Source organism: Paralichthys olivaceus, chromosome 6 (genome assembly GCF_024713975.1).
Source record: "Paralichthys olivaceus isolate ysfri-2021 chromosome 6, ASM2471397v2, whole genome shotgun sequence".
Classification (NCBI taxonomy): domain Eukaryota; kingdom Metazoa; phylum Chordata; class Actinopteri; order Pleuronectiformes; family Paralichthyidae; genus Paralichthys; species Paralichthys olivaceus.
Genome location: NC_091098.1, coordinates 9,736,004 through 9,749,458, shown reverse-complemented (window position 1 = coordinate 9,749,458; position 13,455 = coordinate 9,736,004). Strand labels below are relative to the sequence as shown.

The window sequence follows — 13,455 nt, the reverse complement described above, 5'->3', positions numbered from 1 at the left end:
ATTTTGGCGAGTGGGTAGCACAGTGAGAAACATCACAAGGTGCTCAGTCCTGCAGTGAAATCCCTTAGTCAGTTGTTAAGGTCAGGCTCATTGGTTGTAAGTAGTCCATCTGCCACTAAGGACTTAAAGTTAGTATGTTTTTTACTTGTACAGCAAAAGAGCAGGAGCCCATATGAGTCTTATGTCAGAAGGTTACAACAGAACATCTGTGCACACAATGTGGCAACTAAGCAAAGGAACCTCAGGAAGATCTAAGAGGAGGGGCCCTTGTGAGTAAATACTTAAATACTGGAACAGGCAGACGCAACTGACAAGACCTTGTTACTACTTCCCACATTGTTTTATTTACAAGCAGTTTTTGGAAAGGATACATGAGCACTTGATACGACAGATGTCTTCATAGAAACTCTATGCCAGTTAGTGACACCATCATAGATACTGACCCCCCCCCTCTTCCCTTCTCTATGTCTCTGTCTAGGCTCCAAGGCAGCTCCTAGACCAGGAGGTATTGGCAGTGCAGCAGCAGGTCAGCCTGGCATGGAGGGAGACAGCATGTTGTCCAAGATCCTGCCAGGAGGAGCCGCTGAGCAGGCTGGCAAACTGGGAGACGGTACAACAAACTCTAAATACTCTCAAAATACTCTAAACAGCTGGTTTGGTCTTGATAGAATTAAAGAGCTCAGTGTTGTTGAACAGGCAGCAACTATTGTAATAAATCATCATCATGTTATTTGTATAATATTAGTTGTTAATTGTACATCTCTAACTATATATTTACCTTATGTCAGTACTTAATAATAACCCATTGATGGACAATTGAATTAGCTTACAAGGCACAGATCTAGGAGCCACACAGCTCATGGACCTTTGTTTGTAGTATTTTGTGTAGGAAACTTAATCAAATGACCAGAAAGAGATGAAAAATGACCACATAGACACACAATCTGGGCCAATGACTCGAGTCCCAGATTCCCAGTTCAACTACCAGCTGAGTCATTCCCCTACTCTCTCTCAACCGATGTCCAGTCTCTCATTCACAATACTGTTGATATAAAGGCTTGAAATGCTAAAAACAAACACAATTACTTGTCTGGACGCTGTCAGTGTCACACTTCAAGTCCTCAGAGCTACTGTAATAACTGAATTTGAGCTTCTGTTCTCTAAAGATCCTGTAACGTTATGTTTTGCATCATAGAGTACAACTCATTAAAATATAGTACTAACATACCACTCCACTCATCTATGCAACAGCTTATATTGATTTGTGGGTTGTTGTTTTTTCTGTTATTGTTGAGAAGTTTACTCACTTGACATCTTTGTAGATGATAAAACCTCAACAAACTTCTTGAGTTTAATTAAAGGTTTGAAGGAATGAATGAGAAACTACAAAGGGACTCAAATGACTACTGTAAGATGCAAACCAACTAACTGAGAGAGGAGAGTGATGCTACACAGAGACACAAAGCAGCTACAAAGAGATGCAAATGGAGATGCACAACTACAAAGAATTTAAAAATGATTTCCGTGCACATGTGATAGTTATGAAACCAAATGTATTAATAGTGCCTCTTATGTGACTATCAGCCTGCAAACATGACACATCCTACAATTTAATTTAAGCAGTATAAATTCAACTCAACATGAAAACACAGAGTTTTTCTACACTCCTCTTCCATCTGATCACCTTTTCTTGTCCCCTTTCCTCCAGCTATCTCCGGTTTTGGCAAGAAGTTCACCTCTCTCTTCTGAGGTGCCAACATTAAGGTATGTAACCTATTCTCTTTGTGTGTGATGTGTGCTCATTATTCTTAAACTTAATGTAGAGTGATTGCATTGATCTCTTGAATAAAAGTCCTAATAGAGTTAAAGAGATGTACTCGCAGCATGACTGTACGTCTGAAAAGACACAAAGGCAAAGACCACCTATAGAGGCAGCCATCAGCATCACAGCAGGAGTATTTTGGTCTGTGTTTCTTGTACAGAGAGAATCTGGAAACATGTTGCCTTCACCTCAGAGAACAAGTGCATCTCAAACCTAAGGTATAACAATAAATCTGAGATGCTGCTAGTTCAAAGTATACCAGGACACAGATAGATTGGCAGATAGCTGTAGCGTGTTGTCGGCAGCAGTGTGTGGGAAGCTCAAAGTGGTAAAACACAGAACAGGCAGTGTTCAGAAAGCAGTGTGTCTGTGTGTCTGTGTGTTTTCTTCTCTTTGTTTCACGTGCATGAGAAGAATTTAACAGCAATTACAACATATTCCTACTATGATACACAATGGAATAAGATGTGTGTTCACATCTCACTGCTGAACACACACTGCAATGATGTCAAGTTGAGGGTAAATAAAGTAAGATGTTCATGCTGCCAGAGCTGCGGACTTGACATTGTTGATTGCATTTTGATGTGATTTGCTTGAGACTGAATTACTCAAATATAAAATCATGAAAGTCTCTAAAAACAATGTGCAAAACAAGTCTTCATTCATGTTTGATTGATTCTTGTTGTTCTGGGTTTGTTCCCTCATGGTAGATGCACTTATTGTAAGTCGCTTTGGATAAAAGTGTCACTTAAATGAAATGTAATGTAATGTTGTCAGCTCTGTTTGTCTGTACAGTGACACAGAGTCAGGGCTTTACTGAAATACTACTAAGCATTTAGTGTGTAAGCAAGCAAATGAACAAACTGCAGCTCCTAATGGGGGTATCATTAGTTATGGAGGTAATAATGCTGCGTTCCATTAAACCTCGGAGCTCAGAGTTACCGACCCCCAAAAAGAAAGTCGGCACTGAAACACCCCCTCAACTGGGAATTTCAACTGAGAAGGTCAGAGTAAACCTCACCACCCTCTATTTCGAAATCCAAGATGGCCACTCTGTGTATCAACTGTATTAAAAGTTGTTGTTAGTACATTTTATCAGCACTTCTGTCATTAAATGTGTCATACACACAGTCCAATTACTGCCTGTGGATGTTATACTATTGTTTTAGTTTGCGTGAAATGCAGCATAATGCGTTATTGTGAACTGGTTTTGCTAACAATAACTAGCTGGGATACATAAACATTGTTCCTGTGCAACTGGAATGCTATAAACTCAGGTTATTCAGGTGGGAAGTCATTCCGAGGGCCAAGCTCTGAGGTATGGAATATGCCATTAGTCATAATTACAAGTTTTGAGAAATTATAATGAAAAGGAAATGAAAGGATGATCACCAGGGGGATCACAGTTCATCCTGAATGGAATGATGCCAAATGTTTTGTAGCAAACCATCCAAAACCACTCAACTGCTATTTAATCCGACCATGAGAGAAAATCAGGGAATCACCGATGAGGATTCATTCTGTGGGCACGATGAATGTGTGGAATAGAATTCAAGTCAGTGCATCGAATAGTTATTTTGTGAAGTTATGTTGACCTGCTGGTGGCACTAAAAGAGAAGTAAAAGGCTTACCACAGTTGTTAGTTGTCAGGATGTTTCCACAAAGGTCCATGGAAACCCATCTGAAGGTTGTTGAGATACTTCAGGTACCACCTCTAGAGCCCGGCAGGTAACGTGTCTAAAAATACATAAAGAGAGTGACAGGGCTGGATGTTCAATTGACTCAGGACAATACTGTACTTAATACATCCTGGAGTGTTACTGTGAATAAAAGTGACAACACTATGTAGTGTTGTTGCAGAAAACAAACTGACTGAATTCTCTCATTTATTCTCAGGACTATGTAAATGTCAACTGATGAAGTCATGAGGCCTCGTACCAGAAAAACCTGTGACGTTCCCCCTGCTTTTGTTTTACTAAAAGAGAGATAGAGAGAGACATGGAGGAGAGAGGGGTGTTGGGGGAACAGAGAGGAGAGCTGAGAAAACTGGTGAGTTTACGATTTTAACCTATAAACCTACAAACCATCAGTCTCAGTGGGTCCAGGTTTATGTGGATGGTCCACTGCCTGTAGGTCAGATCACTGAACTTAACTTGCAACAGAAACTTTCACCCACTGTGATATCAGACAGAAGTTGACATGAGGCCACCATGTTTGTTTAGCTTTCAGACATTATTGTATCATTACTCATGGTTATCGTATCAGAAATCTATTTGACCAATATATTATAGTATAATTTGAAGTATTGGTATGTATCACGGTATGAGGCTAAGTCATACCAGTATACTTTAAATTCCATTTATATCATCCATTTCTAATGTGATATGACCACAGAGAACAGATTAATGGTGAGTAGTAGTGACCCTCATCAACTCATTGAGGAAAGCGTTTTTTAAATAGCTCATTAAAATAATGGTAAAGATATCCATATTAATTCATGCAGTGCTCTGTGATTACGCACCATATCCAGCTGCCCCATCGGGACACAGTGGAGTCTATGTCTACTCCAATAATGTCAGACTAGCCGAGGATGGATGTCTCCATTAAGAAAAACATGTTGTCTGAGATGCTGCTGCTTCCTTTTTCAGCCAACACGGACTGGGATCCTCCAGATACTTCATGTCTCAGGCCTGAGCAGAGGCTGACAGAGAGAATCCGCTGCTCTCTCTGACGGGCCAGACAGTAAGTTACTTTTAAATCTGCCTCACTCATCCACATCTCTTTACCCGTTAAAAATCATGCTGTCTAACTTCCCCATGCACATTTTTAAGAATCTGGTTTGTGGATTGTGTTTATCTCATAGACTGTAAATAAAGATGGATGACGCATCATTTCCTCCCACTGTACAGACTTAAAGAGAACATTTTCTGATGCAGGTGCTGTCATCTTAAGCTGGTGATGTCATTCAGTCACCATGGTGAAGCTGCAATATTGAGGTTGATACACGCATGTGACCAACAGTTAGTCTCAACTGTCAATCATGATGTTTTTACAACATAAAAAAACGAAATAAAACCAAAGTTACTATGTAAAGATTAACACGAACAAACAAAAACCACCTGTCAGAAAATGTTTTAAACTTTGACTTAGTTTGGTCCATTCTTCATCTGCTAATATAGGGAGGAGGCTGGGTTATGACCTATACTGCACCAGGAGGCCTTCCAGACTCTTTGTTTGTTTGTTGTTTGTTGTCTTCACTGAGTTTCACTGAGTTTTGAGTCCATCTCTAAATACGATCTATGGTTCACCTGATAGTTATGATTTCATGCTTTGATTCATCACAAGTAAAAGTTAGAAGAATTCAACTTCGGTAAAGTTTGTGATGCTAAGTGAAGCAGATATAGAAAGTTAAAGAAATAACTTTTAACTTTCTATTTCTTTAGATGTATTTGTATTTATTATCATTTATTTATTCAGTATTTTATGGTTGAAAATGTAGACCCACAATAATGACTACTGCTGACGTTATCTAATATTTTATATGAAAGTAGAGAATCAGAAGACTAATCTTATCTTCAGGGGAAAAACTATTTTACTTTACTCATCACCTCAGGACATTTTGACATCTGTAATGCTCCATCTCGGTATCTCTGGTTTTTTAATGTGGAGTCAGGTTGCCTGTGTGGTGTGTTTCTGCGGTGCTGTCCAGAGCCGGTTCTCTTTCTGCCTCTGTGTTTTTTGCAGCTGTTGTATTTGTGGCCTGCTCTTGAAAATCCCCGGCATCTGGGTTGTGTGAGTTTAAAAGGCAGCATTAGCTCGGCCAGAATGAAATCAGCAGAAAAAAAACGTTTTTGCCAATTCAAATTAGCTGATAATTCTGTAATTCTGAGGAGACAGAATTGAACAGTGACGTCGACTCATTTCATGGCATGTGGCTCTGAATAGGGTGCAGATGTGTGAGCCGGGGCAATGACACAAGGAAATTCTCTCACATGCTTCTTCTATTCGCATTTGACAATATCTCTTTGCCGCTGTGCCGTGGGCATTGCTCCTTTAATGCACTATGGGGGGGATGAACAGGCTCTAATGCTGCAGTTCAGAGTGTGCACGGTGTTTCATGTGTGCCATAAGAGACAACATGCTGAGTGTGAACAGTGTGTGTTTGTGTGCAGCCATGCGCTGACTAACTGCCTCATGTGACTGCTGCAGAGAGGTTCTCTCTCTTCTCCCACACTCTGGTCCTGCTGTCAAACATCTCTGGTTTTTTTCTCTTCTTCTTTCGCTCTCGCTTTCTCACTTTCCTGCTGTCTCCCCTCACACTCCTCCCTGTCAAGCATCTCCCTTTCTCATTCACTTGCTCTCTCTGCATGTCTTGTTTTTGTTTTTTTCCAGCTGTAACTGTAACAACCCCTGTTTTGTTCTGTCTCTTCCAGTCCTGCTTTAGCACTACCTACTACAAATCTCTTGCAGTCTCAACTCTGTCGTCCTTTCAGGGGCGGTTTGTACACCATGTGGACAAACAAATTGTGTGCACACCCCATTAGTGATGGTCGAACATTTCATTCCACCAAGGCAGTTCGAGGGCCGCTTAGGAGCCAGTGTTTAATCTCGAACCAGATATTTGTTTGGACAGTCAATGACCTGGCACCAACATCTACGTTAGGGGCTGGACGCGGGATTATCGCTCACAGTCAGCCTGCCAGCTCAGCCCAAAGGTGTTGAATGGGGCTGAGCTCTGGGCTGTTTGCTGAGAAGTCACATTCTTTAACATCAATTCTTTGCATGTTAACACAGGAGAGGGCCTTCACACAAACTGTTCCCCACACTGCATTAAAACAGGAAACACATGCAGGGCCTCATCTAAACCCAGAGTAACAACCCCACACATAAAGTTTTATGATAATGTGTTTTTCCCACACTCTCCTTCGCCTATCGATCTGTTTCTTGTCTAAATATGTTTATTTCCATACATCCTTGCGTGTGTGTGTGTGTGTGTGTGTTCACTAAAACAAACGTTTGCTGCTGCGTGACGTATTTACTGTAAATATTAAGTATATTCAAAGCAGCTAATGTGGGTCAGGTGCAGCGAGAAAAGAAAACCAGAAAAGTAGATGCATGTCTCCATTGGGCAAACATGTTACTGTCTATCAGGAAACAGGAGTGCATGCTGGTTAAGTATGCCTTGAAATTTGAATAAATCAGTGTCACTAGCAAAGCACCCCCACACCATCACACCTCCTCCTCCATGCTTCAAGGTGGGAACCATACACAGAGATCATCCGCTCACCTTTTCTGCGTCTTACAAAGACATGGCGGGTGGAAAGATGTAATGAACTTATCCTCGGCAGCAGAGGTAACTCGTGGTCTTCCTGTCCTGGGGCGGTCCTCATGAGAGCCAGTTTCATCATAGCGTTTGATGGTTTTTGATGGACTGCACTTGAGGATACATTCAAAGTTCTTGAAATTTGTCTTAAAGTAATGATGGACTGTCGTTTCTGTTGACATATTTGAGTGGTTCTAGCCATAATATGGATTAGAACTGTAGTCAAACAGGCCTATTCACAGTGTAGAACTGTGCACCTGCCTCTGCACAACACAACTGAGGGTCTCAAACATCAAGAAGGCAAGAAATTCCACAAATGAACTCTTGACAAGGCCCACCTGTTAACTGAAAACCATTCCAGGTGACTACCTCATGAAGCTGATTGATGCCAAGAGTGTGCAAAGCTGTTATCAAAGCAAAAGGTGGTTTACCACATTATTCCATATGTGTTCCTTTATAGTTTTGATGTCTTCAATATTAATCTGCAATGTAGACAAAAAGAATAATAAAGAAAAACCATTGAATGAGAGGGTGTGTCCAAACTTTTGACTGGTGCTGTACATATTGAAGAAAACCTAGAATTCAAACTAATACCACAATGATTATAGACCAAAGCTTCAAAAGTCTGATATCTTATTAGTCCAATGCTGAATCAACAGCATGTCTATGGTCAATATTTTTTTCTTGTATGATTATTTATTGCCTATACAGATCCTCTAGGCACAAAAAGGGTTTTTATTATTTCTATGCTTGTATTTGCTTGCATTTTAATGACAGAATATTATAATATAAATGTAAATTGTTAAAAAACATTGTAGAGTCACTGGACACTATGAATGCCGCTGGGTGTTACTGCAGAGTCTATATAGACACTCTACATCCAGTCTATCTGCCCTGTTAGCCTGAAGCAGGGAGGAGGTGAGTGACCCAACATATCAATGAAAAGAGGTCGTACAGGTTGCAGAAGTACAGTCAATCGTTGTTGACTCATGCAAGAAGATTGAACGCTACATGTCCGCCTCCGCCTCGGAGCTGTGAAGCAAATGTGAGGCGGCAGGTCATAGCAGAGACTTTGTCCCTGTGTTATTTAACATGCCATTATGCTGACAGGTGCTGTGTCAGCTGACAGTGGTCAGGAATATCTACGGCCTCATTCTCCTGCTTCCAGCTGGCTCGTGCTGGAACTGTAAAAAAAACCATGTGAACCAAACCACCTTATAAGAACAAACATTTGGCCTGACTATGATTCATTTTAGGATCCATTTTGTGAATCTCTGCCACAGGATTTTCAGTTTTCTCCTCAGGAAAAGCTTTTTTCATTGTGACGTCTGCTTCCACCGTCAGGATTATTCTTTGCACTGAGACGTAGGAAGATCTGAGGGCAGAATTTTCCTGTCATGAATAAATGAAATACATTGACCAGATGCTGACGCACAGAGACGTGCTACATGGATCATGGCGACCAGCATGATGTGGAGTTTCCAAACACAGACAAATGATGAAGGTCTATTATTTCAAAACAGATCTTTGTCCACTCTCCTCTTGACAATGTCCTTTGTTCAGCAAAAAGCTTTCACTGCACGTACATGCTGTGCAGTGATGGTAAATACAACTATTACATCCTACTGAACAATTCAGTTATGTAGCTCTTTTTAAAATGAACCATGGTTCAAATAAAATGAGTAAAAACCGATCAACGCAGAAATAACTCCCTGTCTATTTAAGAGAGAAATAAAAAGAAAACAAATGTTCTTCTTCGCTAATATTTCAATTATTTTGGCAGGAGCAAAGGTTCAGTGTCTCTAATGCCCAGACGGTGTATATCACCTTTGTAGCATATATAGCTACTTCTATCTGTTGATCTGGAGGACTGGGAGCCTGTCGGAGTGCATTTCCGGGGCTGAACCACCATCTAGTGGCCAGCTTTATTTTTACATCATCACAACTCCATCACCTTCATGTAAACAGAGCGGCTTCTTGTTCAGTTTTGTAATTAGAAGATTTACAAATTTTACAGAATTTTAAAGTTTTGAAAGTTGGTAAAATAAAAGTTCACCAGCTTCCTTAATAACTTGATTAACTCATATTGAGTCTTGTCAAACAAACATATACTTAAACATCATTTAAACATGCAAGTTCAGTTTACTTTAATACTAATCATACTAATGTCATTTCAAGTGTATTCATATTTTCCAATACATTTTCTAACAATGCAAGATTGCCAATTACCTTAAATTCGACACCACAAGTGTTTCCTGGAGCAAGAATTTTGGTAGAGTTCATCTTGTGAGATTGTGTCTGTTTATCAGAAGGACAGATGGATGAACTTAGAGCTTACAGACATGAGTTAAATTAATGTTGACAAAATTCACAATTTGTCAAAACAATGGATAACTGTAACTGTCATATTAACTTTTGAAAACATATTCATTTGAGTTTAATATCCAAAACCTGTCATGATAAGTGGTGTCGAAGAGAAGAAATGTGTTTACGTTATCGGGCTTTCATGTTTTACAGTGTGGAGGGTGAACCGAATAAACCTTTCAGGCAGGGCTTCTATTGTTGAATGAGCACAAACATGCAGAGATCATATCAAATTAGTTTTTGTTAAATATTTTTCACTTAATTGCCCTTTTTTGTTTTTTGCAGATCATTCCAAGATCCAATGTCCATCCTCAGAAGGGCAACCCTCAGTCATCCAGCAGCCCCCCCCCCCCCCCCCCCCAGCCAAAGACACCACAGCGGAGCCCCTCTAACCCTCCTGCAGCGGCTGGACACATCTGCGCCTTTTTACTTAAAGAGAGAAACCAGTGGCCACACATTGGCAGCAAAATCCAAAGAAGCTGGTTTTCCTTTTTGCTGCTCTATCTCCAGACAAGAAGAGGGATCTGTACTTACATCAGTGGAGACCCACGCAGAACCACTTGAGTCCAAGCACCTACTTCTACATGGATTTAGCTCCGCAGTTACAATGAAGGAAGTTAGATGGGCGATCCTATTCTGCTACAATATACGACTCCACCGTTTAAGAGCTGCTTTTTTCTGCTAACAGCAAACAGGAAATGGCAGCTTTGCAGGCGCGATGGCACGTTAGGATCCATTGATTCACAGTCCTGTGCTCAAACGAGGAATAACAGCAACCAACAAGCCTCTCTCCTCTTTTCTATCTCATCTCAAAGAAAAAAGTCAAAGAATAAAAAGTGTGGGAATGGAATAAAAAAATCCTGCAGGTTTTTCTGGTACTAAAGACCTCACCTTTCGAGAAGGAAGCTGAGTAAATGGAAATGTCACATTGAATGAATTGGACAGCGATAACGATGTAGCCGACACAGAGAGCGAGCGTGTCGGCGTGCGTTTCTTCTCACAGTTCGCTCTGTTTCTATTTACATTCCAGATTGGAACTGTGAAAACCTTTCGCTCCCCCCTCTTCCTCACCTCCCTGCGTTTTCTTGAATGCTGATTCTTCTTCTTCCTTTGTAAACGCCGCCCAACAACCCTCAACCTGCCATGTCTTTAAAAAGAAGTGTATAGTGGATTTACAAAAAAAAGAAAATATGTAGGAATTTGGAATGCATGGAACTTTATATCTAAGACCTTACACTGTTCATCATTACTTAACCGAGGCCATAAAGACACGGGGGAAAGGAATCCGAGCTAGACGACGTAAATAATAACGACGAGGAGAGATTACTGAAGCAATGGGAACATGGCCACAGGAAAAAGAAGAGCCTTTCGTTTTGTTGTTGTTGTTTTTTTCTTCATTCTGATGGAGTGAAGCCGTACGTGGTCGGGTTGTTTTTCAGCCATTACAAAGCCATTAAAACCACATTTACCTGCAGCGCTTGTGGCGACGGGGTTTCTCCAACTGCTCCACAACATGTGGCTCTCAGACATCTCTCGTGTTGTCAACATTTGTTCTCTTTATTCATTCTCATTTAGTTTTCTTATCGGCCGGTTGTTTATGTTGCAGGTTACCAATATCGCCTTAATCATTTCTAAAGTTTTATTTTGAATTAAGTCTTTTTTTATCACATCCTGTAAACACATATTTTCATCATACTATTTATTTTTTATGTAGTAGTGTCAGCTGGAACACTGACCACAGTGAGATTAATTTATACTTTTTAAATGAACTTGTTTTTGATAGTTGTTTGTGATATTATTTTTGATTTATTTATGTTTTATAATGTTTTGTTTGCTTCATAGAGCCCCCCTGTCTATTTCCTGACTCTTATTTATGATCAATAATTATAAAAGCAATAGAGTAAGAGGTGGGAAAGTGAAGAGCACAATCTTGTGTCATTTAAGAGTCGCTGGAACAGAAATGTGTTGCCTCCGTCTGTCTAATTCACCACAGATGTACCACTCAAGTTTGACTTTCAGCATATGACAACACGTACGCCAACATTGTACTAATACTGCTGTACTAATACATCAGAGAGCAGGAGCTTGTCTATAACCCACGAGTTTGGAACCGCCCACATCTTCTCCTCCAACCAACAGTGAGACACTGATGTTGTCCATCAGCCAGTTGGATTGGATAAGATGTTTGTTCTGGAGCCTAATCTGAACGCACTGCAGGGCAGCAGAGAGGCACTGAAAAGCAGACCAGTCACACACCCCGGCAGAACTGGACTCGACATCGTCACGTGACGGGGGTTTGGGTTTTTACGTGATATGACCCCCAGTATGGACGTTTATCAGGAGTCTGCAAAAAAAGCCCCACCAAGCTCCTTGCACATCAGAGTGTATCAGCATGTGTGTGTTCAGTCTGTCAATTGTGCACAGCGCACGGGAAAGCACACTCAATAATGGTGTCAAAAAAAAAAGAAAATGAAAAAAAAGTAAGCACTCATGTGACTGAGGAACCAAAAAACAACACACTTGGTTGTGTCACAAAGTCACTCGCCTTTTTTTAACTTTTCATTTTCTATCGTGGTGGCGTCCAGACCTGAAACCCAACCCCAGAAAACCTCTCTCTCAGACTGTCAGTTGTCATGGAAACTTCTCAGGTCAGTGTTCTCCCTGCTGTCGATCCTGCAGTGCATTGTGGGATCTGCGGTTCAGTACTCAAAAACGTACTCTCTGCCGGGCCAATCGTTGCAAGGCCTTCAGCAAAACCAACGAACCAACCGACTTCTGCTGTATATTGTCTGTGTGAACGCTCGCTGGGAACCTTCGCATGCCACCCGGCGCAGAAAACCTCAAAGTCACCTCGATATTGTTCTGTTCCTACTGTTTGTATGTATGTGTGTGGGGGTCTGTGTGTGTGTTATTTAACCACCATCATCCGATGTGGAAAAGAAAAGAAAACAAGACAAACACAAGCTCAAACACAACAAATATGGTGGGCAGAAGAGGCGACCTCTCATCTCCAGTCGTTCTATGCAATCGATCATATTTGGAAAAACAGAAGCATGAGGAGGGCGAAGGAAAGTTTAACACACGAATGGAAAAAAAGTCCCACAAATCATTGTTTATAACACCAGAGTTATTTTGGCTCGTAGATGAAAATAGGGAGATTCTGTGAATTTGTTTGTGTGTAACATAAGTCACCTGTAAATTAGGAAATAATAAGAGAGGTCAATGTGTTGTGTTTACCTGGCATGTTCAGGGTCCCCTCTCCTTTTCAAGTGGGTGTGTCAATGACCAAAATGGCCTCTCACTAAAGGTGAGTTCATGACAGTTTGGAAACCAGAGTTTTACGGTCTGAAAACTCACTTTGTTATTCCCCTTGAAAATGATCCGTCGTACAAAAGGTGCAATATAATATGCAGTTGCCACATTTACTGTTTTTATATCTGATTCGTTGTGCAGAAAAAAATTGTTCACAGGAGCAGTTGGTCATTTGTTTAAAGCAGAAAAGTACTCACACAGAAATTTGTTCAAAGAATTATATAGATTAAAATATAAATATATGAATATTTAATATATATAAAAACAGATTTGAATATATTCCCTGATATGGTTGGTGTCTGCTCAGAGAAAAGCTCCACTTTTTTTCATCCCACGGCCCAGAATTCATAGTAGTCATTTTTTTCAAAGAAAGAAGATAATACAAATATATAGATAATGATAATACACACATATATATATATATATATATATATATTATATTTGACTAAAAGTACTACTGTATGATGCATGTGAAGCAGTTTATGAGGCATTCCTAATCACAGTGAACTGATGTGAGAGTGAGTTTGTGTTTGAGTGTTTAAAGGTGCACTGCCACGACACGCTAACAGATTTATTAAGTACATTGTGTAAAGTTAAAGTTCTGTACCTCATAAAATTTAAATCTTTTCTTCGT

At 40.3% G+C, this 13,455-nt stretch overlaps 1 protein-coding gene across 5 annotated transcripts in view; it reads left to right on the top strand.

The window, feature by feature from the left end:
• bsna (bassoon presynaptic cytomatrix protein a) overlaps positions 1 to 13,207 on the top strand; it is a 130,593-nt gene extending 117,386 nt beyond the window's left edge. For all 5 annotated transcript variants that reach the window (XM_069526208.1, XM_069526211.1, XM_069526209.1 and 2 more), the window contains 5 exons: positions 479 to 610; positions 1,709 to 1,764; positions 3,719 to 3,871; positions 4,471 to 4,564; positions 9,795 to 13,207. In XM_069526208.1, coding sequence (XP_069382309.1) covers positions 479 to 610; positions 1,709 to 1,749 — 173 coding nt within the window. In that variant the 3' untranslated portion in view covers positions 1,750 to 1,764; positions 3,719 to 3,871; positions 4,471 to 4,564; positions 9,795 to 13,207. The remainder of the gene's footprint in view (positions 1 to 478; positions 611 to 1,708; positions 1,765 to 3,718; positions 3,872 to 4,470; positions 4,565 to 9,794) is intronic.
• The last annotated feature ends 248 nt before the right edge of the window (positions 13,208 to 13,455 follow it).